This window comes from Saimiri boliviensis, chromosome 10 (assembly GCF_048565385.1).
Source record: "Saimiri boliviensis isolate mSaiBol1 chromosome 10, mSaiBol1.pri, whole genome shotgun sequence".
Lineage (NCBI taxonomy): Eukaryota > Metazoa > Chordata > Mammalia > Primates > Cebidae > Saimiri > Saimiri boliviensis.
Genome location: NC_133458.1, coordinates 9593873 through 9618547, shown reverse-complemented (window position 1 = coordinate 9618547; position 24675 = coordinate 9593873). Strand labels below are relative to the sequence as shown.

At 41.8% G+C, this 24675-nt stretch overlaps 1 protein-coding gene across 2 annotated transcripts in view; it reads left to right on the top strand.

Annotated features, from left to right (window-relative positions):
• CUL1 (cullin 1) overlaps positions 1–24675 on the top strand; it is a 103779-nt gene that overhangs the window by 65648 nt on the left and 13456 nt on the right. For both annotated transcript variants that reach the window (XM_039472738.2, XM_039472737.2), the window contains exons 8-12: positions 4598–4760; positions 5977–6107; positions 22044–22151; positions 22232–22338; positions 24329–24377. In XM_039472738.2, coding sequence (XP_039328672.1) covers positions 4598–4760; positions 5977–6107; positions 22044–22151; positions 22232–22338; positions 24329–24377 — 558 coding nt within the window. The remainder of the gene's footprint in view (positions 1–4597; positions 4761–5976; positions 6108–22043; positions 22152–22231; positions 22339–24328; positions 24378–24675) is intronic.

Below are 24675 nucleotides of genomic sequence, written 5' to 3'. Positions count from 1 at the left end.
AACCCCTTTGGCACCACAGACGGCGGTGGAGCAGGGTGTGGAGAAGGGGGATGGTTTTGGGAGGAAACTCTTCCACCTCAGATCAAAGGAGCACGCACACAGATCCCTCGAATGTGCAGGTCACAATAGGGTTCGAGCTCCTATGAGAATCTAATGTGCCCCTGATCTGATAGGAGGCAGAGCCTAGGTGTAATGCTCACTCATCTGCTGATCACCTCCTGGTTGTGCAGCCTGATTCCTAACAGGCCACAGGCCATACTGGCCCACAGCCCAGAGATGAGGACCCTTACACTAGGAGATCTCCAGGGAATCTGGATCTTTCCAAGCGTAACACCTGCTTCCCCTTTATTCCCTGTTTACTTGGAGCATAAATGGACTGCGGAATCCCTTTTCCAAATGCTGAGATAGAAAGTCAATTAAAAGTAACAACTCTGCTCTAACCTCATAAAGAAAGTCCTATCTGGCTTGTTTGTGGTGACCTGAATGTGTTTTCCTATAGGAGATAGTGGTTATAAATGGGCTTAGAAGTTGGAAATTGAAAGTCCTTGACAAATTTCTGACATCTCAAAATCTAACAAAAATGGAACTATTCGGAGTATTATACTTGGAATATTAATAGTTCCTTGTGTGTAATGCTGGGCCAAATGGACTTTCGTATGCTGATCTGGAACCTAACCAGCTCACCCAGAGTTTCAAACAACTGCCTAACAAATGAACTTTTGAAACATCATCTGTTTTGAATGTTAGCATTGCCTGTTATTTCATTGTTTAATATGACAGTGCTGTTTGCCTAAACACATCTCTTATTAAACTCTGCTGTATATGGTGATTCTTTAGAAACTAGATGTTCCTAAAAACCTCTTATCCAAATGCACATCCACGACAATGGTACCTATTCTTTTTGAACAGGGTTTATTAGAGAATTATGGTTATCTCCTTTTATCCACCCTGATGAATTAGTAGCGCTCTAGAGCAAGGAAACCAGTGTTTTAGGGCTGAGCTACAGAAGCACTCCCAGAACAGGTAAATCTGTTTTTAAAACCAGGCCTGACACCAAAGACAGTTGAGGAGCAGGGATTTCCAATGGCCTGGATGCTTTGGATCTAGCGTGAGCCTTGCCTTCAAGGAAGCAGTGTGCTTCCTACATCCCAGTTCCCATAGAGGGGATTCATTTCTAGATGAGTTAAAGGTTTGGCCCAAATCCACTTTGATCACACCAAACATGACTTCCATCACATTCTGAAAGTTGGTAATGCAGAGACTATAAGCATAAAATTGGAATTTGCCCATGTAATTCTGCTCTCATCCTATAGCCTTGCATCTCAAACTGAGCTATGAGTCCAGTTTTAAATCCCCACCCCAGCACTTACTAGGGGGATGACCTTAACGCTTCTCTTCCTCAATTTCCTTATCTGTAAAATGAGAGTAATAATAATAGTTAATAAGATTAAGTGGACTTTAGTATTTTAAAAGTTTAACATGAGATATTTATTAGTAAAAAGGTGCTTAGAATAGTGTATGGCAAAGAGCAAGGCCGATATATTTGGTATTACAAATATACAGAACCTCCAGTGTATGCCTGGAAGTATGTAAAACCACAGGGTAAAGGTTGGCAAATCTTAGTAACTTAGGGAGCATTTATGTTTACATCAAAACAAACATTCTAGTAGGAAATAGAACAGTATTGAGATAAAACATGACCCTTGAAGAAATATTCTGCAAATTTTAGCCAGTTGAAAGCCAGTTCAAATTCCCTGGGTCTGTGTTCACTTTTCCCTATTAGGAGAGTTTTAGTGGAAACATTTGAGAATGTTTGGCTTGTGTTTCCAAGGATGACTTTGAAGAGTGAACCATCTTGGTGTTTCTAAAATATTTTACTCTCTCATGTGATTGAGACTGATCTGAGCTACAGAAACTCTCTATGACTACTCTAGGTCTCTAATGTCATTTTTTTTTTAACTTTAAAAATACATCATACTTCATTAATTTGCTTGTCTTTTTTGGTTTTTATTTTCCTTTTGTTTTTACTGAGAACCAATCCTAGTTAAATTAGTAAAGACAGTCTTCAATTGCATGATTTCATTTAGTCATTTGAATTTGACCTTGGTGTTCTAATACAACGGTCTGCCAAGTACAGTGATGGTCAGGAGCCTATTTGACTTGGACTCAATAGAGAACCTAAATGGCTGTCCATTCTGAAGCCTGATGACAGCGCCTACAACCTTGGTTTCCTTGCCAATATATACAATAAGCTAGTGTTGAGGCCCTGCGGCCATGTTTCTGTAATCACCTAGGTACCTGTTCACTCTTCCTGCCCCCCTCAGCCCCTGCAGCAAGGGTCTGTAGAATTCTAAGAGGTGGAGAGCTGTGCCTCTCAAAGGATGAATCAGCAATGGCATCAAAGCCTAATCTTTCAACTGGGAAGGGGTAAAAGTATGTTTTGCTGCCTGAGGTGATGATGTTCTTCCAAGAAAGAGTTAGAACTTAAAACAGAAAAGGTGGTGCTCTTTGGTTTGCATGTTCTGTATTCCACCAGCTCTAGGTTCTTGAGGTATCAGTCTTAGTGAAGCATTAGATATAAAGCAGCATTTATTGTTTTAAAATAGCTTTATAATCAGAAAAACAAAATTACACGTTAACTGTAGACTTTTTGGAAAATACAAATAACATAAACCTACAAGCCTGGGGCACTGTTCCTGATTATATAAACCAAATTGGGATCATGATACAGATTTTTTGTAACTTATTCACTAATGATTTGTTATTAATAGTTCGTGTTTGATATTTCATTAACTGAACATACTATAATTTACCTCTTATTGGAAATGTGGTAACTTCAAGCATTTTTCTATTTCTTCATTTATGAATTGTCCTTTCTTCCTTGTGTTTTTATTTGTATGTACCCATGGCTTTGATGGAGATAATTATGTGTATTAAGAATATTGATATTTTGATACATACTACAGAGGTTTTCCAAGTTTATTTTTCACATTTAGCTATTTAGAACGTGTCATAAGGTTCCGACTTGTATGGTTTAAACAATTGTCTCATTATTATTAGTTCTTGATAATAACCAAATTCTGCCCAATCATTTTTTTATTTTACATTTTCTTGGCTCTCGATGATTCATTACCAATTGAATTTTTCCAGATTTCTCCAAAATTGTACCGAATTTGAAAATCTGGGCAAGGCAAGGTAGCTGGCAGCCTGTAATCCCAGCACTTTGGGAAGCCAAGGCAGAATTGCTTGAAGCCAGGAGTTCAAGACCAGCCTGAGCAACATAGTGAGAACTTGTCTCAAGAAAAAACTAAAAAGTTAGCTGGTATGGCTGTGTGCACCTGTAGTCCCAGCTACACAGAAGGCTGAGGTGGGAGGATCACTTGGGCCCAGGTGTTTGAGGCTACAGTGAGCTGATTATGCCATTGCACTCTTGCCTAGCAGACAGAGCAAGATACTGTCTCTGAAAAAACTATTTTTTTTTTTAAGAAAATCATTTTGGAGAGTATTTGCGTTTTTATAATTCAAAATATAATTCTCTTTATTTAGATCACCTGAATAATTTACTGAAATGTCTTCCTTGCTTTGATAATTTAGTAGTATCTCAGTGACACTTCACACCACATGTATTTCTGGTGATGGTCTGTAAAATATGCTGACTTCTCCTAATTTTGCTGCATTGTTATATTGCATCTTTGCCCTCCCCTCTTCCTCAGGAGGAAATGCAAGAAATTGGGATACATAAATAACTCAATAGGTTTCAGAGGTACATATCCAGTGTTTGGAAGAGAAGGCCATAATGTTTTTCTTTAAATTTTTTTAAAGTCTGATTTCTGATTATTATTTCCATGTGATCAGGGCTTATATTTGTATGACTCTTGGCTTCAAGTAGTTTTTAATCTAAAGTAGTGCATCTTAGTATCTGCACAGAAGATCCATTCATTTCTTAGAGTGGCAGCGACGTTACCTCAAAAAGATAAAATAACCACTCTCTGAGGAATAAAAATGATGCAAAGACATTTGAACTGTTAATGATGATGATGTTAGGGCACTTAAAAAGGAATTCTGAAATGGGAATAGATCTTACCGAGAAAATGGCACACATCGGTGGCTGTGTAAATATGGTTGTCAATCACCCTAAAAGCAAAGAACGTTTTCCTTTCTTTTTTTGAGAGATGGAGTCTTGCTCTGTTGCCCAGGCTGAATGAAATGCAATGGCAAGATCATAGCTCACCATATCCTTTAACTCCTAGGCTCAAGCCATCCTCCCGCCTCAGCCTCCTGAGTAGCTAGGAAGGACTACAGGTGCGTGCCACACCTGGCTAAATTTTTTTTAGAGACAGGTTCTCTCTGTGTTGCCTGGACTGGTCTCAAAATCCTGGCCTCAAGCAATCCTCCTGTCTCCGCCTCCCAAAGTGCTGGGATTATAGGCATGAGCCATTGCGCCCAGCCCTCCCTTACTTTCTTAATCCAATTTTGTTAGAGCTGGCTTGTGAATTTAATTTGCCATTATTCAACTTCCTTTAATTTACATATTAAAGAATTGCAACAATTCTTTACCAACGAAACAAAACCATTCACTTGAATTCATTTTCTCCAGGCAGAGGCTCGTCTGCTTGAGGAACAACGAAGAGTTCAGGTTTACCTTCACGAAAGCACACAAGATGAATTAGCAAGGAAATGTGAGCAAGTCCTCATTGAAAAACACTTGGAAATTTTCCACACAGAGTTTCAGAATTTATTGGATGCTGACAAAAATGAAGGTGAGACACAAGACTCATAAAATGTAGGTATTTATTATTATCTGCAGTTTTGGCATTGCTTGAGACGCGAGACTCTCCGAGTCAACAGCATTACTTGCCCATGTCAGTCATTTTTAAAAAGATGCATGTGTTTGTACATTGTTAGGTACTGATGTCAGATTTCTGCAGAGCATTTTGGTATGGCTTAGGGCGAAGAGTGTTTTTTCAGTTTAATTTATAATGTGACTTTCTCCATACACTTCAGCATTAAATGATGCTACCCCTAAGTTTTTTCTTGACTGTTCTTCCTTTGAAAATTCTCTGAGATGAGAAGACTGTCATCTTAGATTTCCCGTAGCCACTTCCTTGTTTTACTGGGGCATGTTAGGAGCTCAGTAAAAGATTGATGTTTGGATTTTTCTTATGTGGTCCTCCTAAAGTAACCCTATGCCATACATGTCTTAAATAAAGAATTTGGGAGACCTTTTCTCAACTCATTTGTTTTTATAGTTGAGACAGAAATCTGTATTCTCCTTAAATATAGTCATTTTATTGGTTGGTTGATTGATGGATGGAGTTTCGCTTTTGTTGCCCAGGCTGAAATGGAGCAATCGTGGCTTATTGCAGCCTCCACCTCCCAGGTTCAAGCGATTCAGATTCCTCTGATTCCCAGCCTTCAGAGTAGCTGAGATTACAGGCATACGCCACAACGCCTATCTAATTTTTTGTATTTTTAGTAGAGATGAGGTTTCACGATGTTGACCAGGCTGGTCTTGAGCTCTTGACCTCAGGTGATCCGCCTGTCTCGGCCTCCTAAAGTGCTGGGATTATAGGAGTGAGCCACCGTTCCTGGCCAATGTATTAAATATTTTTAAACAAATACTTGAGTGCCTATTGTGGCTCAGGCATAAATACTATTTAAATCAAGAATTTTTGGAAGCATTGGAATCGTTTCTGATAATTTTTTTTTTTTTTTTTTTGCTTATTCATATGTTAGTTGTTTCTCATAGCAAAGGGAAAAATAAACTTAAAATAGCATAATTTCATTGTTACTTTTAGCAAAACATACATATATCAAATTGGGAGTATTTGGTTGTAATTAAATGCTATCGATTATTAAAGTCTAAAAACATCAGTATTTATTGCAGAGTATTTTTCATCTCAGTATAAATACATAATTGGTAGAATGATAGGCAGAGTTTGTTTCAGTGCATAAAGGGATTTCTTCCCCTTTCAGATTTGGGACGCATGTATAATCTTGTATCTAGAATCCAGGATGGCCTAGGAGAATTGAAAAAACTGTTGGAGACACACATTCATAATCAGGGTCTTGCAGCCATTGAAAAATGTGGAGAAGCTGCTTTAAATGTAAGTAAGATTTCCTTGACAATCAGTTGGGCTAATCATTTCCACATGTGAACAGCAAATGTGTGTTCTGCATCTCTACTTCCAAATCGAAGTGGTAACATTTTCGTTAGAACTCTGAGAGCCTTGTTTTGGCTTTTTGAAGTAGACCCTTCACAGACATCTTTGTTTAGTAAATACCTCTGGAAGTTATTCCCTTGCACTTGTTAGGCGTTGATGATGTCATTTTTTTTTTTAAATCTTTTCTTCTCACTGTGAAATTCTTGCACTAGAAGAGAAAACATGCTTCCATAGAAACAACAGTCTCCTGGAAACTGTCACTGTGCCACTCACAGTCCACAGGTTGTGCCTTTCAGGAGCTTTGATTTGGATAGTAGCCTCTGGCTGAAGACCATAGGGCTGTCCTCTGGAGAGGCCCTGCAGTTCATAGCATTTTTCCACAGCCCTCTGCTTCCCCAGGGCTACGTAGAGAATTCCTGCTAGGTCATCTGTAATTCAGGTGATAATTTCACATTGGAAATACTCAGTTTCTAAGACACAGATGAGTTACCTTCAGTTTTGCTCCTATTGTGAACTTCAGTTGTAACTAGGAGAACAATAGAGAAGAATAGCTTCTTTTTTTTTTTTTTTTTTTTTGAGACGGAGTTTCGCCCTTGTTACCCAGGCTGGAGTGCAATGGCACGATCTCGGCTCACCTCAACCTCCGCCTCCTGGGTTCAGGCAATTCTCCTGCCTCAGCCTCCTGAGTAGCTGGGACTACAGGCACGCACCACCATGCCCAGCTAATTTTTTGCACTTTTAGTAGAGACGGGGTTTCACCATGTTGACCAGGATGGTCTCGATCTCTCGACCTCGTGATCCACCCGCCTCAGCCTCCCAAAGTGCTGGGATTACAGGCTTGAGCCACCGTGCCCGGCGCAGCTTCTTGTTTTTGAGGCAGAGTCTTACTCTGTTGCCGAGGCTGGAGTGCAGTGGTGCCATCTCGGCTCTCTACAACCTCCACCTCCTGGGTTCAAGCAGTTCTCCTGCCTCAGCCTCTTAAGTAGCTGGGATTACAGCCATCTGCCACCATGCCTGGCTAATTTTTATATTTTTAGTAGAGATGGGGTTTTACCATGTTAGCAGTCTGGTCTCAAACTTCTGTTCTCAGGTAATTTGCCCATGTCAGCCTCCCAAAATGCTGAGATTACTGGCATGAGCCACCGCCCCTGGCTGAGAAGAAAAGCTTCTAAAACACATTGGTTCTTATGTCTGAATGCAGAAAACTTCTCTTGCTTTGACTTTATTGCGTTTAATGATAAATTATTTTTGGTAACTATTTTCGGTAGAATTATCAAAAATAGTATATTATTCTCCTTATTTTTCTGTTATCTTTGGAGGGCTTCTTTTCCATGTTTAATTTGGGGATTTGCTGTTGGCACTCTGCCACCTCTATGAATTACGAAAGGGTTGAGTATAAAGCCTTCCCTTAGGGTTTTTTTTTGTTGTTGGAGGCAGAGTGGGGGGGTGGTTGTTTTTTGTTTGTTTTGAGACAAAGACTCTGTCGCCAGGCTGGAGTATGGTGGCGTGATCTAGGCTTACTGCACCTCCACCTCCCAGGTTGGAGTGATTCTCCTCCTTCAGCCTCCTGAGTAGCTGGGACTACAGGTACACGCCACTACACTCAGCTAATTTTTGTACTTTTAGTAGAGACAGCGTTTCACCGCATTGGCCAGGATGGTCTCGATCTCTTGACCTCATGATCTGCCCAACTTGGCCTCCCAAAGTGCTGGGATTACAGGTGTGACCCCCATGCCTGGCCCTCCTTTAGGTTTTTAAGACAATTTTATGCTCACAAGATGGAAGTGAACTGGCTTAGCCGTGGACTTTGTGAAAAAGACCTCTAGGTTTTAGTAAAAACGTGAGTATAAAGTCCTCAGGGTCGGCGCATACAGTGTCTTTATCCTGTGGTGATGACGGAGCCTGGCCTAGCTGTCTGCACTTAGATCTCAGCTCCACCGCTCGCAGCTGTCTGACCCTCAGTGAGTTACTTCTGTCTCTGTCAGTTGTTATTTATTTATTTTTAGTAGAATGATAGTGCCTATCTCATAGGATATTTGTGAATAAACAATACATGTGAAGTGCTTAAATCAGGGCACATAAGTGCTTAGCAGTGATGACTGCTTCATGTTCTTATGAGTGCACATATTTTTTCTAATTTAAAAAAGTCATTTAAAAATTACCTTTCAGTTTTTATGACTTTATTTCCAAGCTGAATGTTCCTTTAAAGGACCTGATGCACAAACACACACACACCCGCTCACCCCTCTGTGTTTTAGAAGGGGCCAACTCGGTAAAGACATTTTTTCAGTAATATAAGGTGCCTTCCCAGTTGTTGGTTCAAAACTCAATTTACCTATATGGGCAGCAGAGCCAAGTAAATGATTAGACTTTCCTTGAAATGAGTTAAGTGGGAAGTCTGTTATTTCATCAGATATGAATTAGAGTAGGTTAATGAAGCAGGTTTTGCTTTTTCATGTAAACTGTTATATACTAGATACGAGATTGGCCTTAGGGAACTCGTGTTCTATGTGAATATAGTTAGATTTAAAATAAACATGATAGCCGTATATAGTGGTGTGTACCTATAGTCCCAGCTACTCAGAAGCTTGAGGCAGGAGGGTCATTGAGCACAGGGGTTCAGGACCAGCTGGAGCAATGTAGTGAGACCCTGTCTCTTTTTTTTTTTTTTTTTTTGGGGGGGGGGCATTAGAAATTACTTTGTCAGTTTTATAGGAAAGAAGGGATACTAATTCTAATGCCTATCTTTTCTAAACCAAAGTTAGATTCTAAATTGGAGAGCTAATCAACTATGATTCTCATGTCCCATTGTTTTCTTTCTTTTGGATACAGTCAGCTGCCTCATTTTTTGGGCACTGAATAAATGCTGCCTGATTGACTTTGTCATCGAGTCTTGAATCTGACATTTTACTGAACTCTTCATCAGTTAAAGCAAAAGTACACCTTCTATGTAAAGTCATTTCTCTGAGGAAGCTTCATCTGTCAGCTACAGATGGCACAAATAAACTGTCTTTACCAGCAGTTATATTTTATGAGAAACCAAGCTTTTCAACACTGCTTGTGTTACTTAAATCTAAGCCACTCATTAACCTGAATTTAAGAACCAAAGCAAGACTTTTCCCCCATGAAGAATTACAGCTCAGTAAACCCATGTTGCATCTGCCTTCACTTGCAAAAGTCAAATACTAGTTTTTTTAGTAAGTTATTGATTCTATTTGTTATTTACATAAGAACTGTTTCTACATTGAACTCATGAAACTCTGGGTTTTTTAAATTGTTCTGCTTATGAAATAAAATGTTCAGGAAAGCAAATACTTACCCTGTTTTCTGCAAAAGGAATGTTTTCTAAATTGGAGTTTATTCTTATTTCTAAGCTTGCCGTTGGCTCCTTCTGTCAGAATGCTGTCCGACTGGTGGGTGGGTGCTTGTGCCCTTCCCTGCTCTGGGCTCACACTTGCTACCTCCATTTGCCAACGCTGGGAACCCCCACAGAATTGAAGCTCAGGGGAAGCATAGGTGCCCCGGCCATAGCCTGGCACACAGTAGGTGCTTGATTACTTATTGCAAGAAAGAATAAACATGGCTGCTAAAAGACAATTCCTTTTTTTTTTTTTTTTTTGAGACAGTTTTCGATTTTGTTGCCCAGGCTGGAGTGCAGTGGTTCCATCTCGGCTCACTGCAACCTCCGCCTCCTGGGTTCAAGCAGTTCTCCTGCCTCAGCCTCCCGAGTAGCTGGGATCACAAGCATGCACCACCACGCCTGGTTAATTTTGTATTTTTAGTAGAGATGGGGTTTCTCCATGTTGATCAGGCTGGTCTCAAACTCCTGACCTCAGGTGATCCACCCGCTTGGGCCTCCCAAAGTCCTGGGATTACAGGTGTGAGCTACCCTGCTGGCCAAAAAAAATACTTTTAAATAGGTTTTAGTTTTTGTCATTTATGTGGTAAATATAAAAGACCCGTTGTAACCCAAACCATAATTGTTTTCAAAAACCCATTGATTATGAAAAATCAGGAGAATAAAAGGTCATTAGTGAAAGTTAGAATTATTGTACATGACTTTAAGTGGGATTTAATTACCTTGAGAACACAGTTTTTAAAGTTTAAAAATTTGTGCCTAATTGAGTTGAACCATAGTGTACTAGAATCATTTATAATTAGCATATTAAGTGCCCTAGAAGGCACTGCCTCAGTGATTTAAGTGCAAAAAAGTTTAATAGATGAATCCTGTGTCTTCCTCTAGACTACAACACTGTATATGCTACACTTAAGCTGTTCTTGATGAAATAAACTCATTTGAGAAGCCAAAAAGAAAAGGTTTTTTATCTGGCTAGTCTTTTTATACCACTAATTTGGTTAGAAAACCAGCTTTACTGCTAATATCTGGCCTAGATTGAAATTCTTAGAGGTTTCCAATTCATCATGTAAGTCAAATATTTTTTGTATTCGATGTTTTAGAACCTACTTGACAATTTTTCTTAAGGCATTTTTTTCCCCCTAGTTAAAACCAGTTTAAAAAGTAAAGGCTGTTTCTAGAAAACTGGCTCAAGGGGAATTTCCCTCATGACTTCTCCCTCCTACCACCTAAATAAAAGCTGGCAGCCCTCAGTGAAGTGAAACTGAAAAGAGAACCCTCCGAATCTGGGACTGGGGAGGGGACTGTTGTCAAGACTCTACTCTGTTTGGAAGCGTTCTCTCCAGCCTTCAGAGTGCCTCATGATCAAGGGCGTGTGTGCTCCACTGGTTTGTTGAGGGAATAAATTAGCCTATTGCACTGGGGCACCAGGAGGACTTTGGGAATCTTGCACACAAAGAAATATTCTAGGATGGGATTTAAAACTGGTTTTGAGCTGTGCAAGGGATAGGAGAAATGGCTTGTTTAATAGGCAGGTGACCCCATGCAGGAACAGGTTGGGAATTTATCGAAAAATAATCTGTATTAAAATATCGGAGGCGTTGGCCCCCATCCACTTAGTGAGGCTTTAAGGGAAGAGACCATTCCTTCACATGGCCATTTTAAAAAGAATCGAATGCCCGCTGTGGGTGCCTGGCCCTGTACTAGGCTCTTCATTTTTCTTTTTCTTTTTCTTTTTTTTTTTTTTTTGAGATGGAGTTTCACTCTTGTTACCCAGGCTGGAGTGCAATGGCGCGATCTCTACTTGTAACACAGTCATCCTTGCCTTCTGCTTGTCTTGGTCCTGCTTTTAAGGCTAGCTCAAATCCTCCATTCTAGAAAGAACTAACAGTAACTCTTCCATCCTAAGCCCTATAACATTTGTAAAACTCTCATTACCAGCGTACAGGTGTTTATAAATTCCTGTGCCTCCTGTCACCGCACCGTAGGTTACACATCCCTTGAGAGCGAAGTTCACACCTCATTGTAGTTTTACGGCCTGTGGTTTTGGACCTGGCTTCTCACCCAGCCAGGATCTGTGGATGATAATGGTGAAGGCCGTCTGCTGCAGGGCTCCTGTCTTGGCTCCCCGACTCTTGACCCCGCTGCTTGTGTCATCCCAGCTGGAACTCATCATTGCATAAATTTGCCTTACTCTACTTTCATAGTTCTTCTCTCGTCTCTTCTTAGATACATTCCTTCTTTTTTCTGCCTCTGAAATACTTATTTATGTTACAAACCCCAGCTCAAAAGTGTTATCTATCACCTTGGAATTGTAGAATCTTCTCCTTGAAGTAATAGCGCTTTGGACTATTTATGTGACATGTGCACTACTTTATGTTTTAGATGTCCGTGTGAGTGTCCATCTCTTCCAGCAGAGATGGCTCTATCAGTTTCGTGTCCTCAGAGCTTAGCATGACACTTTGTACAGAATAGGGTTTCGGTATGCTTAGGTCTTAGTTATTACTTCCCATTGCCCCAAAAAGGACTTGGGGCTGCTTACACAGTACGTGAAATAACATAGATCAGACAGTAGCAAAGTAAGGATATGAAGCACATCATAAAGCTTAATATAATTCGCAAAGTGTGTGTAATGCAGTCCAGTACTCTTGTTAGAGTTAGGTCATAATTTGCCTTGAAATTTTTGTAGTCAGTACAGGGAGCTTTCCACTAAAGATAGTCAGCGCAGTGAAGCACAATCAGCTAGTAACTCAGAAGAATGATTTGTCTTGGTGGTCGGAGCTAAGGATACTTTCTCCAGGGCTCATCCTCAAAAGCATGGTAGTGTTGTGGACAGCATCATTAGCAGTGCACTTACAGCGAAGTGGGATGTCAAGTCCTTGGGTAGTTTGATCATTTTTCTTGGCACCAGCTTATAGCAAAATGCCAAAATGAAGTTCAGGAGAATAGTCAAATAATGCAGATTTATAAGTTCTTGGTAATTAATGCTTGACTGTGCAATTGGTTCCATTTTGAATGTTGAATTAACACTTAATTCCTCAGCAATCTAGATGTTACTGTATTCCCCTACAAAGACAGTTATGTAAATGAACATAAATCAGGCTATAAGAGAATCTTACTCCTGGTCTTCAGGGCAGAAGTGGCAACACAAAAAGCACAAGTCCTCTTTGAAACCGTGTTCTCAGCCTAATGGGTATTGCAGGGTGGCCCAGCTGAGATGGGTCTATTAGATCATTCAACACCCAGCAGGGCTGCTGGCTCTAACGCTGGGTGTTGGGCTGCAGACACTGACTGGGGAGCAATGTTGTGAAAGTTATTTCAGTTCTGAGAGAAGTTGTGCATTGAAACAAATTTTCAGAAGCTGCTCTCAGTAACTGGCTCCAGGACTGGGGTGATGGTATAATACTTACAAAAGGCAGCACGTCAGATAGAGAATTTGATAAGCAGAAATAAAATTAGGTATCCCTAGTAAGCTATTTTTCAATGGAAAACTAGGGTAGATCTTAGTGCCTTAGCAGAGAAAGTTCTGTGATTTGGATTGGGAAGTTAAGTTAGAAATAACTATAAAAGCCCAATCATGCATGAACTCAGACACAGTGAACAGATTAATGTACTACCAGCTACTTCTTGTAGGTTTGAGTTTGGGTTTATACATCTAAGATTCCCTTTCTTTTCTGTAGTGAAATGCGTGATTAAACAACTGAGTCTTGAGGGAAACATTCTATGGATGGTAAGAAAAGAAAATTACCTAGTCAGTGATAAAATTAGCTGCAGAACCTTACATTTCAAGCGTAACTTGGCTTGGTTTGGTCAAATGAGACAGGATACGCATTCATAAAATCTGCTTACATACCTAGGAAGAGGGTCAGACAAGAAACTCCTAGACTCAGAGCTGTTCCTTAAAGCTGGCTCATGCATTTATGGGGGTTGATTTGACTATTCTTTTCTTGTTTCAAACATGTTTGAAAATTTTCTATGTTAAACATTTTTTAAGAATCCAAAGAAATGTGTAGGTTTTGATTTAAGTGGATATTGGAAAGGAGAAATAGTTGATTTATGACAAAAGGAAGCACGCTTTTTTGTACAGTAAGATTTAATTACACAAAGAACTGATATATGCTGATAATATAAATTGACTCAGATAGCATGTCACTACATTTGTGAATTACAGGTATATAACTTCAGAGCAACAAGGATGGTTTGGATTTATTTCGTCTTGCCATGAGATGAAGAGAATAATCATTTTCCCTAAAAAAAAAATGTACACAGTTCTCATTTTGGAGTCTAAGATAACCAGGCTGTCTTTCGTTTTGTTTTGTTTTTAGACGGGGTCTCACTCTGTCGCCCAGGCTGGAGGGCAGTGGCGCCATCTTGGCTCACGCAACCTCCACCTCCCAGGTTCAAGTGAGTCTCCTGCCTCAGCCTCCCAAGTAGCTGGGACTACAGGCGCATGCTGTCACGCCCAGCTAATTTTTAAAATATTTTTAGTAGAGCTGGGGCCAGGATGGTCTTTATCTCTTGACCTTGTGATCCGCCTGCCTCAGCCCATCTTTTTGTTTGTTTGTTTGTTTTGTTTTGTTTTGTTTTTTAGATGCAGTCTTGCTCTGTCGCCCAGGCTGGAGTGCAGTGGCACAATCTCAGCTCACTGCAGCCTCTGCCTCCTGAGTAGCTGGGATTATAGGCATGCACTACCATGCCTGGCTAATTCTTGTGTCTTTAGTAGAGACGGTTTTGTCTTGTTGGCGTTGGCCAGGCTGATCTCAAACTCCTGACCTCAGGTGATCCACCTGCCTTGGCCTCCCAAAGTGTTGGGATTACAGGTGTGAGCCACTATGCCCAGCCCAGGCTGTCATTTTTATATCCAATATACACCCTTCTTTCTTGGTTTTTTTTTTTTTTTTTTTTTTTTTTTTTTTGAAAAGGAGTTTCACTCTTGTTACTCAGGCTGGAGTGCAATGACGTGATCTCGGCTCACCGCAACCTCCGCCTCCTGGGTTCAGGCAATTCTCCTGCTTCAGCCTCCTGAGTAGCTGGGATTACAGGCATGCGCCACCATGTCTAGCTAATGTTTTGTATTTTTAGTAGAGGCGGGGTTTCACCATGTTGACCAGGAAGGTCTCGATCTCTTGACCCTGTGATCCACCTGCCTCGGCCTCCCAAAGTGCTGGGATTACAGGCTTGAGCCACCACGCCCGGCCTCCCTTCTTTCTTTTAGTTGTAGAGAAGACTAATAATTTCACAAGCAAATCCATTATGTACATCCCTACCCCAATTTAACTTTATAACCACATCAATTAAATTGTATTTTAAATAAGTACTGGAGTGACCCCCGATTGGTTCAAGACCAATTAGAGATCGTGCCCATGAACTTCTCCTTCCGATTTATCCTCATTGAGTCAGACAGCCCTGCTTCTCATCTTCTGTATCCTACTTCTGTTTCTGAACTAACTTAATTATTCCTTTCTGAAACATCATTCTACCTGGGGAATCTTTTCATTCTCTTCAGAGAAGTGAGTCTTTCTGGGCAAGTCTTAGTTCTGCTTTCAAAGTTTATCATTTTCATCTCTGATCGATCACTCAGACCCTAAATCTAGTCCACTTAGAGCCTAGGCATTACAGGGTAGTACTTTCCGAAAGGCTGAAAACAAGGACTTCAGCCTCACCTTGAAATAAAGGAAAAATGTCAGTGTCAGCCAGAGCTAGGGGAACAACCACGGGACGTAACAAAGGCCGGAATAAAAATGAAACCCACACCGTTAATGGCACTGGGATCAGGAATATGACAGTGAGATTAAAGATTTATAACTGCGGTCTGAGGCTCAGAGCCATGATTCCAAGATAGATATAAATGGTTGAAGCAAAGAGTAGCAGCACGTAGGCCAGTTAAAGTAAAGAGAAAAGGCTGGGCATGGTGGCTTACGCCTGTAATCCCAGCACTTTGGGAGGTTGAGGCAGCTGGATGAAGTAGTCTGTAGATGTCAACCTGGGGAACACAAAGGAACTCCCTCTTCAAACAAATGTTTCAGCTGAGTCTGCACGTGTTGGTCTGAGAGTTCTCCAAATTAACTCTCATGTGGAATGTGATGTGTTGTAAAGGGAAGACTTAAAATGTGCTAATTCCAGTCCTACATGTGTATTCCTGAAATCTAGGAGCAACTGCAGCAACATTTTAGAATTTAGGCCAATATCAGCTTTGAGGGAGGAGCGTTTTCTTGTTAGCCCTGTTTAACATTGTCGGGGCATCACCATGAAAATAAAGTCACAGGCGTAGTAGCTGACACCTGTAATTCCAGCACTGTGAGGCTGAGGCAGGTGGATCACCTGAGGTCAGGAGTTCAAGACCAACCTGGCCAACAAGATAAAAACCCCATTTCTATTAAAAATTTAAAAAATTAAACAGGCGTCATGGCACACACCTATAATCCCAGCTACTTGGGAGGCTGAGGCGGAAGAATTGTTTGAACGTGAGAGGCAGAGGTTACAGTGAGCCAACATCATGCTACTGCACTCTAGACTGGGCGACAGAACCAAACCCTGTCTCAAAAAAATTTAAAAAAGAATGAAAAAGAGCACTTACTAAATTATTAGTGTTTTTGTTTCAATATTTTAAACTACTGTTGGTTTCCACTTATTGAAAGAGGTTAGGAAAAAAACCTATTAAGAAAATGCAAATTATTTCTAAAGGATTTTTGAAGTCTAACATGTATCTCCCTTATTTTTGCCTATTAATATTAAAATTAATTTTTTCCCCTGAGCACACACAGCCTGGCAGTGGCGGGCAGCTCAGAACCATGTGGGTGCCTCTGAGCACCTTTCCAGATAATGATCAGACTGCGTGGTCTGCACACATACTCTCTGTGGTTTGTTTTTTTCTGAAACCTTTGTTTCTCTATGTTTTGCATGGAGATAATGTTCCTCCAAGACCAAGCGCTGATGCTAATGGGAAGAATGACATGGCCCCCAAACAACTGCACCGTATGTTTTTGTTACTTAATGGGGCCTCATTTCTCTCCCCTCCTTAAGGAAAAATTACCTAGAGGTAAGACTGGATAGTGCGGAGCCAGTCCTGGTGTCCTGAGGTTGGTCTGTTGTTGTCAACTCTCTAGCGTCAGGGAACTCTCTTAAAGCTCTTGTAATTGATCTCTTTAGCCCCTGGCTGGATGAAAAATGTGGACGCTGAATGTACCCTCAGAGGTAGTGTAGGCAAGAGCAGCTCTCTACAGACCATCAGATCTGTCCCTGAGCCTGGAGAGCACCAGTTGGTGTACACGAAATGGTGAAGGATGCTCCCCTCGTTCCTGTGGCACCCCAGTATTCCTCTTTGGCAATATTCTTGAATGGTACTGGGTCATTAGGAAGTGTTTGAGTGTTAAAGTATCACTTAGGATCACAACTGATCCCCAGAAATTATGTCTAAATACATGTCAGCTCTCCATGAAGCAACGCCCTCACACCTCTTCATATGCCGTATTTGGTTTACTGTTTTAAGAAAGAGTAAGATAAAAGTTACATGTATTTTCTCTTTGTGAAATTGGCCTTTAGAATTATCTTTTTAGTGGAAATATATGGAATAAAAGTTCATAATTCAGTTATGATTGTTACTATGTTCCTGGTTTAGCCATTTAGGAGATTATTCGGTAAATGTCACCTCACTAGGTACTTAGAAGTACGGCAGTGGTAGCAGGCAGACACGGTCCCAGTGGGCCACACTGAGATGTGCCCAGCAAGAAAGGCCAAGAGTAAGGAATTCTTTGCCATAAGCCCAGCTAATTTTTTAATTTTTAGTACAGATAGGGTTTCACTACCATGTTGCCCAGGCTGGTCTTGAACTCCTGACCTCAGGTGATCCACCCGCCAGTATCGAGGAATTGGCAGGTGTGATTAGAATTTGGATAGGGTTTGGGCAGTCTGTTACAGGGCAACCTCAACCTGTCTTGGACATTCAGAGAAAGTGTCCCTGAAAAAAAAGTTTACAATGGAGAAAACAGAGCTAACTAGGCAAAGGGGGATCCCAGACAGAACAAAGCCGCTCAGTGGGCCTACACACAGCCCATCTTAAGAACTAAGAAGCCAGGTGTGACCTGAGGTAGAAGGTAAGCGTGAAGGCAGGCATAGGCTGGCCACACCAGGGGAGACCTTGAAAGCCATGTTGATGATATTAGCTTAATCCTAAGGGCACGAGGAAAAAGTGGAGAGTGTTAACAGTCATGGAATTGATGGGATGTGTGTGCTTGCTGCCATGTAGAAAGTGGGTTAAAAGGAGACGAGTTACAGGTTGTGATGGTTAATACTGAGTGTCAACTTGATTGCATTGAAGGATGCAAAGTCTTGTTCCGGGGTGTCTGTGAGGGCGTTGCCAAAGGAGATTAACATTTGAGTCAATGGGCTGGGAAGGCAGACCCAACCTCAATCTGGTGGGCACCATCTAATCAGCTGCCAGCAAATATAAAGCAAGCAGAAAAATGAGAAAAGGAGAGACTGGCCTAGCCTCCCTGCCCACACTTTCTCCTGTGCTGGAGACTGCCTGTCCTCAAACATCAGATATATATATCCTATTAGTCTGTCCCTCTAGGGAACCGTGACTAACACACAGGTGTACCAGTTAGATTTGTTGTCATGGTTCAGATAGTGATAGTGGCCCGCTGGAGACTGGGCTGGGCATGGGGGGAATGGAGAGAAGAATGAGGCAGAGACCCCAGCTTTGTAACAGACAGGTTTTGTATTTTGACAGTTGTTGAAACTGGATGATGAGTACATGGGGTAAGTTCTACTACCCTTTCTAATTGTTAGTATCTTCGAATTTTTTCCACAATAAAACATTGAAAAGAAATGGTCGGGTTGTGGATCAAGTGGATTCATGGGTGTTGTGACTCAGAAAGCAGGAATTGTGAGGCCTGGGTGTCTGGCTCGAGCCGCTGGGTGAGTGGCACTTGTCAAGAAGAGCTCCAGAGAATGCAGGACTGGGCAGCGGATCCGCCCATTCATGACAAAGGGGTTCGGGAATCCCGTGATGGCCAAGGGCGGGTCGTGGGAGCTCACCTGGGGGAAGCTTGGTCTAGACATGAATGTGTTCGTTACGGGCATCACAACAACTGAAATCATGTGGGAGTTGAATGTGAGCCCTCGGGACAGGCCCTGAGAGGTGTCCTGTTTCTTACATGTGAAAAGCTGTCATGAGTACATGGAGGGTCCTAAATCAAACCAGTTACTACTTTTGTTTATTTTTTTAAACCTCAAACATTCATCCTTAATTTTCTTGAAAAAACACGTATTTGATCCAGCTGATCTCTCCTTCCAGTTTTATAGCCTGACTTTGTCATTTACCTCCGGAATGCTAAATCTGCTCCCCTTTTGAAAATCTTTTCTCTGTTTGCTGACTACTTCCTTAACATTCTCTCCCCTGTATTATTCTAGTGTGTTCTTTGTCTGCCCCTTGACCGGTTCCTAAATTCACATTTTCAAGGCCAGATTTTTGTTTGTTTTTATGGAGTCTTGCACTGTCACCCAGGCTGGAGTGCAGTGGCATAATCTCGGCTCACTGCAACCTCCACCTCATGGGTTCAAGCGATTCTCCTGCCCCAGACTCCTGAGTAGCTGGGATTACAGATGCCAGTCACCACGCCCAGCTAATTTAGTAAAGACAGGGTTTCACCACGTTGGCCAGGCTGGTCTCAAACTCCTGACCTCATGATTCGCCCGCCTCAGCCTCCCAAAGTACTGGGATTGCAGGTGTGAGCCACTATGCCCAGCCAAGGCCAGTGTTTTGACATTCTTCTCTTGGTGGGTTCTGTACGAGTCCTTGCATCTCACCAGCCAGACTGCTGTAGTTGAAAGAATCTTGGAATTGGAGTCTGAAGACTTCTTTACTCCGGGAGATTTGGGTTTACGTGTGAGAAGTTGTTTCTGGCATTCCTTGGGAAATTTATATTTTTCCAAATTCCACATCTGAGGAAAAATGGCCAGAAAATTTTGAGAAAATAGGGAAAAGTATAATTCTGAAACATTATAGTTAACATAGAGGTATCACTGGTTCAAAGGAGTCCATCAGTGACAAGTCGCAAGCAGGAGTGTGGAGTCAGTCAGTCAAGGCTGGCATTTCCGGAGTGTGGAGTAAGTCAAGGCTGGCGTTTTCCGGAACGAGGGTGAGGGAGTGTGGCAGGGAAGCCGTGCAGGCTGAGGGGTCAGGCTGCCAGGTAGGCGAGGCCTTGTACATGTGGGTCTGTAGCCCCTCTGCTGCTAAGGGTGAGTCATTCTTGCAAATAAAATAAGTATTAACGTTTATATGCATAACATACTTTACATAAATACTGTGAGTCATTTTCTCAAAAAAAATAGCAAGTTTTGGTTCATGCCTGTAATCCCAACTCTCTGGGAGGCTGAGGCAGGTAGATCACAAGGTCAGGAGATCCAGACCATCCTGGCCAACATGGTGAAACCCCGTCTCTACTAAAAATACAAAACTTAGCTGGTCATGGTGGCGTCACCTGTAGCCCCAGCTACTCGATAGGCTGAGGCAGGAGAATCGCTTGAACCCAGGAGGCCGAGGTTGCAGTGAGCCGAGACTGCACCACTGCACTCCAGCAGAGGCAACAGAGCGAGCCAATGTCTCAAAAACATAAAACCAAAAACCAGCAACTTTTGGAAGCAAATTGAGTCCTTAGATTGGCAGTTTTGACAGGCAGTTCTTTGTAGGGCTGTTAACTTGTTAAGAGATCCTGCATGTTACCTTATTTGAAAACTATCCAGTGACGTTTCTAGCGTTTTCCAATGTTTGAATCCTTGCTGTAGGCTGAGCACTTTGTAAATACTGTAACAGAAGGAAGGCAGAGAGAAGAATATGTGAATGTTGTGGAATAATTTGACATGAACTCTGAAGGTGATCTAAAATCTGAATCGGCAGAAGCTGTATCTGTTTCAGTAGCAAAATCACAATTAGGTCAAGCAGAAAATGTTTTCATTGTTTAAAAGAAGCTTATATGAAGTAAGATGTGGCCCAACTTGAAGGTGCTTTTGTTTCACTCTGAAGATTAAGACCATCCAGATAAAGTGGAGGAAGTGTCCCTACATCTGTGGTAGCCATGAAACAGAGAGCAAGGCTATCTGGTAGTGCAGTTAACACTGTATGTGTTTCAACATTTTTAAGATGGTAATTTTGAAATATTAAATATCTGCAGAATTGCCTTTCAGTATTAATTATGTGGCAATTATTTTGCATTAAGTTCCCTTTTAATGTTTTCTCCTATCAAATGTTCATATCAGGAAGAGACCATCTTTGTATCTTATTGGACTTAAAATCTTATCACAATATATTCATAATAATAAACCTTGCATTTATTATATAGCTCTTTTTTTTTTTTAAACAGGAAACCTCTGACACTCTTTTCTATTTTTATTTTTGAGATGGCGTCTAGCTCTGTTGCCCAGGCTGGAGTGCAGCGGCCTGGAGATTGCACAACTGCACTCCAGTCTGGCGACAGAGCGAGACGCCATCTCAGAATCAGAGTGAGACTCCATCTCAGAATAAATAAATATATAATAAAAACAAGGAAATCAATCAAATGTCTAAAAAATGCCGAATAGGTAGAGTTGGGGCAGCGTTGCTTTCTGGCACCTGAGCCCTGCAGATTAATGTATCAGTGATGTGGAAACAGGCTTGCCCCTGCGCCTGGGTCTGTGCTCGCCTAGGTGTGGCCCAGAGCTCCCTCCCACCAGCCTTCCCAGCCCGGCTCCCGCAGAGCCCAGAGCCAAGCCTGACGCTGCCGCCATTTCCTGGCAGTGTACTTAGCTGTGACAGTTCTTCACCTGTAGAATGGGGATGAAAACAGCACCTGCTTCCCAGTGTGGGCTGTCTCGGTCCCGTGAAGGGTGGTGGGGGCGTGCACTGTGTGCCCAGCAGCAGCACTGGTTTTCACATCAGCACTTAGCTCGGTCTCCTTTGCCTTCCATTGTTGCCACCTTCCTTTGACCACAGAAGCCCTCCGGCTGGCCTGTTGCATTTCCATATTGTTCCTTGGTCCAGGGATGCCCCATTGCCACCCCACGCCGCACTTTACCCCTCTTCCCGCCCTGCTATCAGGCCCTGGCCCCAGCAGCGCCACACAGATCTGAGTCTCTGGTTTGCAGGGCGTGGGGGCCACAGTCAGACTCCCTCCCTGAGCCCCACTTTCCCTCTCGTTGTTGACAGACCTCACTGGCTGAATGCTCTTCTCCAGCTGAAAGAGCCCAGAATTGCACTCTTTAACAAGGAGAAATTGGCAAAGCAGAGCTGTCCCTTAGAAAATGCTGTTTTCACGATCTCTTTGAGTTTTCACTGTTTGTAATGCCAGATCGAAATCAGTATTTAGTGTGTGGAGAATATATTGGTTTTTATTTTATATGTATGATCAGAATGTCCTGTGTGTTTCAATGATGGTACCAAAAGTATGTCTCGATCTTATTTCTTAACTTTGTAAAGGTACGTATAGCTTTTAGAATATTTTATATGCAGTAACCAACTTCTGTTTCTGTTTCTGCCCCCATTTAAGGACCCCAAAATGTATGTACAGACAGTGCTTGATGTTCATAAAAAATACAATGCCCTGGTAATGTCTGCATTCAACAATGACGCGGGCTTTGTGGCTGCCCTTGATAAGGTAGGCGTGTGGCGGTTGTGACTTGCCTGTAGTGCATCTGGATGGGGCGTTTGTCTCTAACTGTGCTCTGTGTCACACAGGCTTGCGGTCGCTTCATAAATAACAATGCGGTTACCAAGATGGCCCAGTCATCCAGTAAATCCCCTGAGTTGCTGGCTCGATACTGTGACTCCTTGTTGAAGAAAAGGTATTAAATGACCCTGTGTTTTCTTAGTATGCCTGTTTAAAATATCAGCTTTAAATGAAAATTTACATTTTACGTACATTAAATTTCGAGTTTTTTGCCTTATGAGAAAATGCTTAAACATCATCATCTGTCCAGTTGAAAATCTGCATTCCCTCCCCCTGGCTGTTGTTAAAACAGAAGCGTCTCATTGTATTGTGGGACTTCGGTTATTCTTCAGCCAGTACTAACCAGTGTCACTTGAGAATGTAGTTGCAGAAATCTGAAGTAAAATATTAGCAAGCCAGAGTTGTCAGTTAATCATAATTCTTCAAAACATAGTGCAGCTTCCTAGGAACCCAGCAGTACCAAGTCTCATGTGATTTGCTATATTAACAGATAACCATGTAAAAACAATGTGGCCTTTTCGGTAAATGATGGGAAAACATTTGATGAAGGTCTATTATAGCTTTCTCTTAACCCAGTTTACCCAAGGCCAGCGAGAAACTGAGTATTTGATGTTTTTTTCCTGTTTATTGCAGTAAACAAATATATATTCTGGTTTAGTGTTAATTTAACAACTGTGGTGAGATCCTCTCCAGAAATGAAAAGGGACTTTAAATTGGAATGCCTCTCATGACTTGGTTTCATTTTGAGGGGGCCACGTGTTATGACTATGGAGATACTCTATTGGGTCTTCAGTTTGTTTGACAGAACACTTAGTGTTCTTTTTTTTTTAAGACTTTGTCTCACTCTGTTTCTCAGGCTGGAGTGCAGTGGCACAATCTCAGCTCACTGCAACCTTACAGCCTCCACCTCCTGGGTTTAAGCGATTCTCGTGCCTTAGTCTCTGGAGTAGCTGGGACTACAGGCACACCACCATGCCCGGCCAATTTTTTTGTTTGTTTGTTTTTGAAAAGGAATCTTGCTCTGTCACCCAGGCTTGTGTGCAGTGGCGTGATCTCAGCTCACTGCAGCCTCAGCTTCCCGAGTAGCTTGGTTTTTTTTGTATTTTTAGTAGAGATGAGGTTTCACCGTGTTGGCCAGACTGGTCTCCAACTCCTGACCTCAAGTGATCCACCCACCTCAGCCTCCCAAAGTGCTGGGATTACAGGCATGAGCCACCGCGCCTGACCTTAGAGTCCTTTTTATCTGTTGTCTTTTCATGAATGGCCCTCATCAAGCCTTCTGGTTATTAGTTAAGGTGACTGGTGCAGACAGAATGGCAGAGACATTTCCACAGCATCTCTTGAACAACATGCGTTGTGCGAGTGGAATCCGGGCGGCACTAAGTTGAACTGCTCCGAGGGAAGAGGAACCCGCTTGACCCAAGAGTGTGCAGAATAGGGGTGGGTTTTCTGAGCCAACTGTTTTCAAGTTGGAGACACCTCTTCAGAGGTTGTGTGGTGGCTGATTCATTTTATATGAATTAGGGGGTCTCGTTCATAAAGCAGTCTTGTAGAAGGGCCTGTACAAAAATTCATCTACCTGTAAGTCACCTTTGAATTATTGTTTGTCCATAGGGTGACTCAGTTGTTAAAGGACAGTCATCCCTTTTTGTAGATACAACTACAAACAGCACTTTGATAGGAATTGAAACCCCTTCATTACCTTTAATGATCGGGTCATGGAAAGGAATCTGTGTGCCTTTTTGTTTCTTCAAAGTTAAGTTAAAGCAGACCAGAAAGCAGTTGGAAAGGTGAATTTCCTTAAATTTAAGTGGATGATCTTAAAGGAAAACTTCCTTCAGAATGTTTTTGGAAACGTTTTATAAATATCTCCTGTTGGTTTCCATCTTAGATATTCTAAATGATTGTTTCATAATCTGTTCTTCAGTCATGAGGTTATAGTATGAGATTGCCAGTTTGCTGTAGGTCAGGAAAGTCAGCCTTCCCTCTTCCTCTGTGCTAATCTGATGAGAACTGATCTTTTGAATGCTTGACCCTGCATGCTAAGTGGTGCTTGTTTAAATGTACCGATGTTTTAAAACACTGTGCCTTCTTAAAATTTGCAGTTCCAAGAACCCAGAGGAGGCAGAACTAGAAGACACACTCAATCAAGTGGTAAGGTGCTTCATAACCGTTCCCATTCTTAATAGCTGTGTTTTTCACAAGTCGTTCGTAATGTTATTTACAGAGGGCCTCTGAAATGTGAAAAGCGACAGTCACTGATTTTATTCTGAATCTATGGTTTCACTCCCTAAATTGAGTTACTACTTTTAGCATTTGTACATTCCTCATTAATAGTCCAACTCACTGTGAATTCGGAGATTCACAAAACTTTGAAGACTCTGGGGCAGAGTTTTTGCCATCATAAATGTTGCCGTACAGACCTGCCTAAAGCCAAGGCCACAAGCTTGTA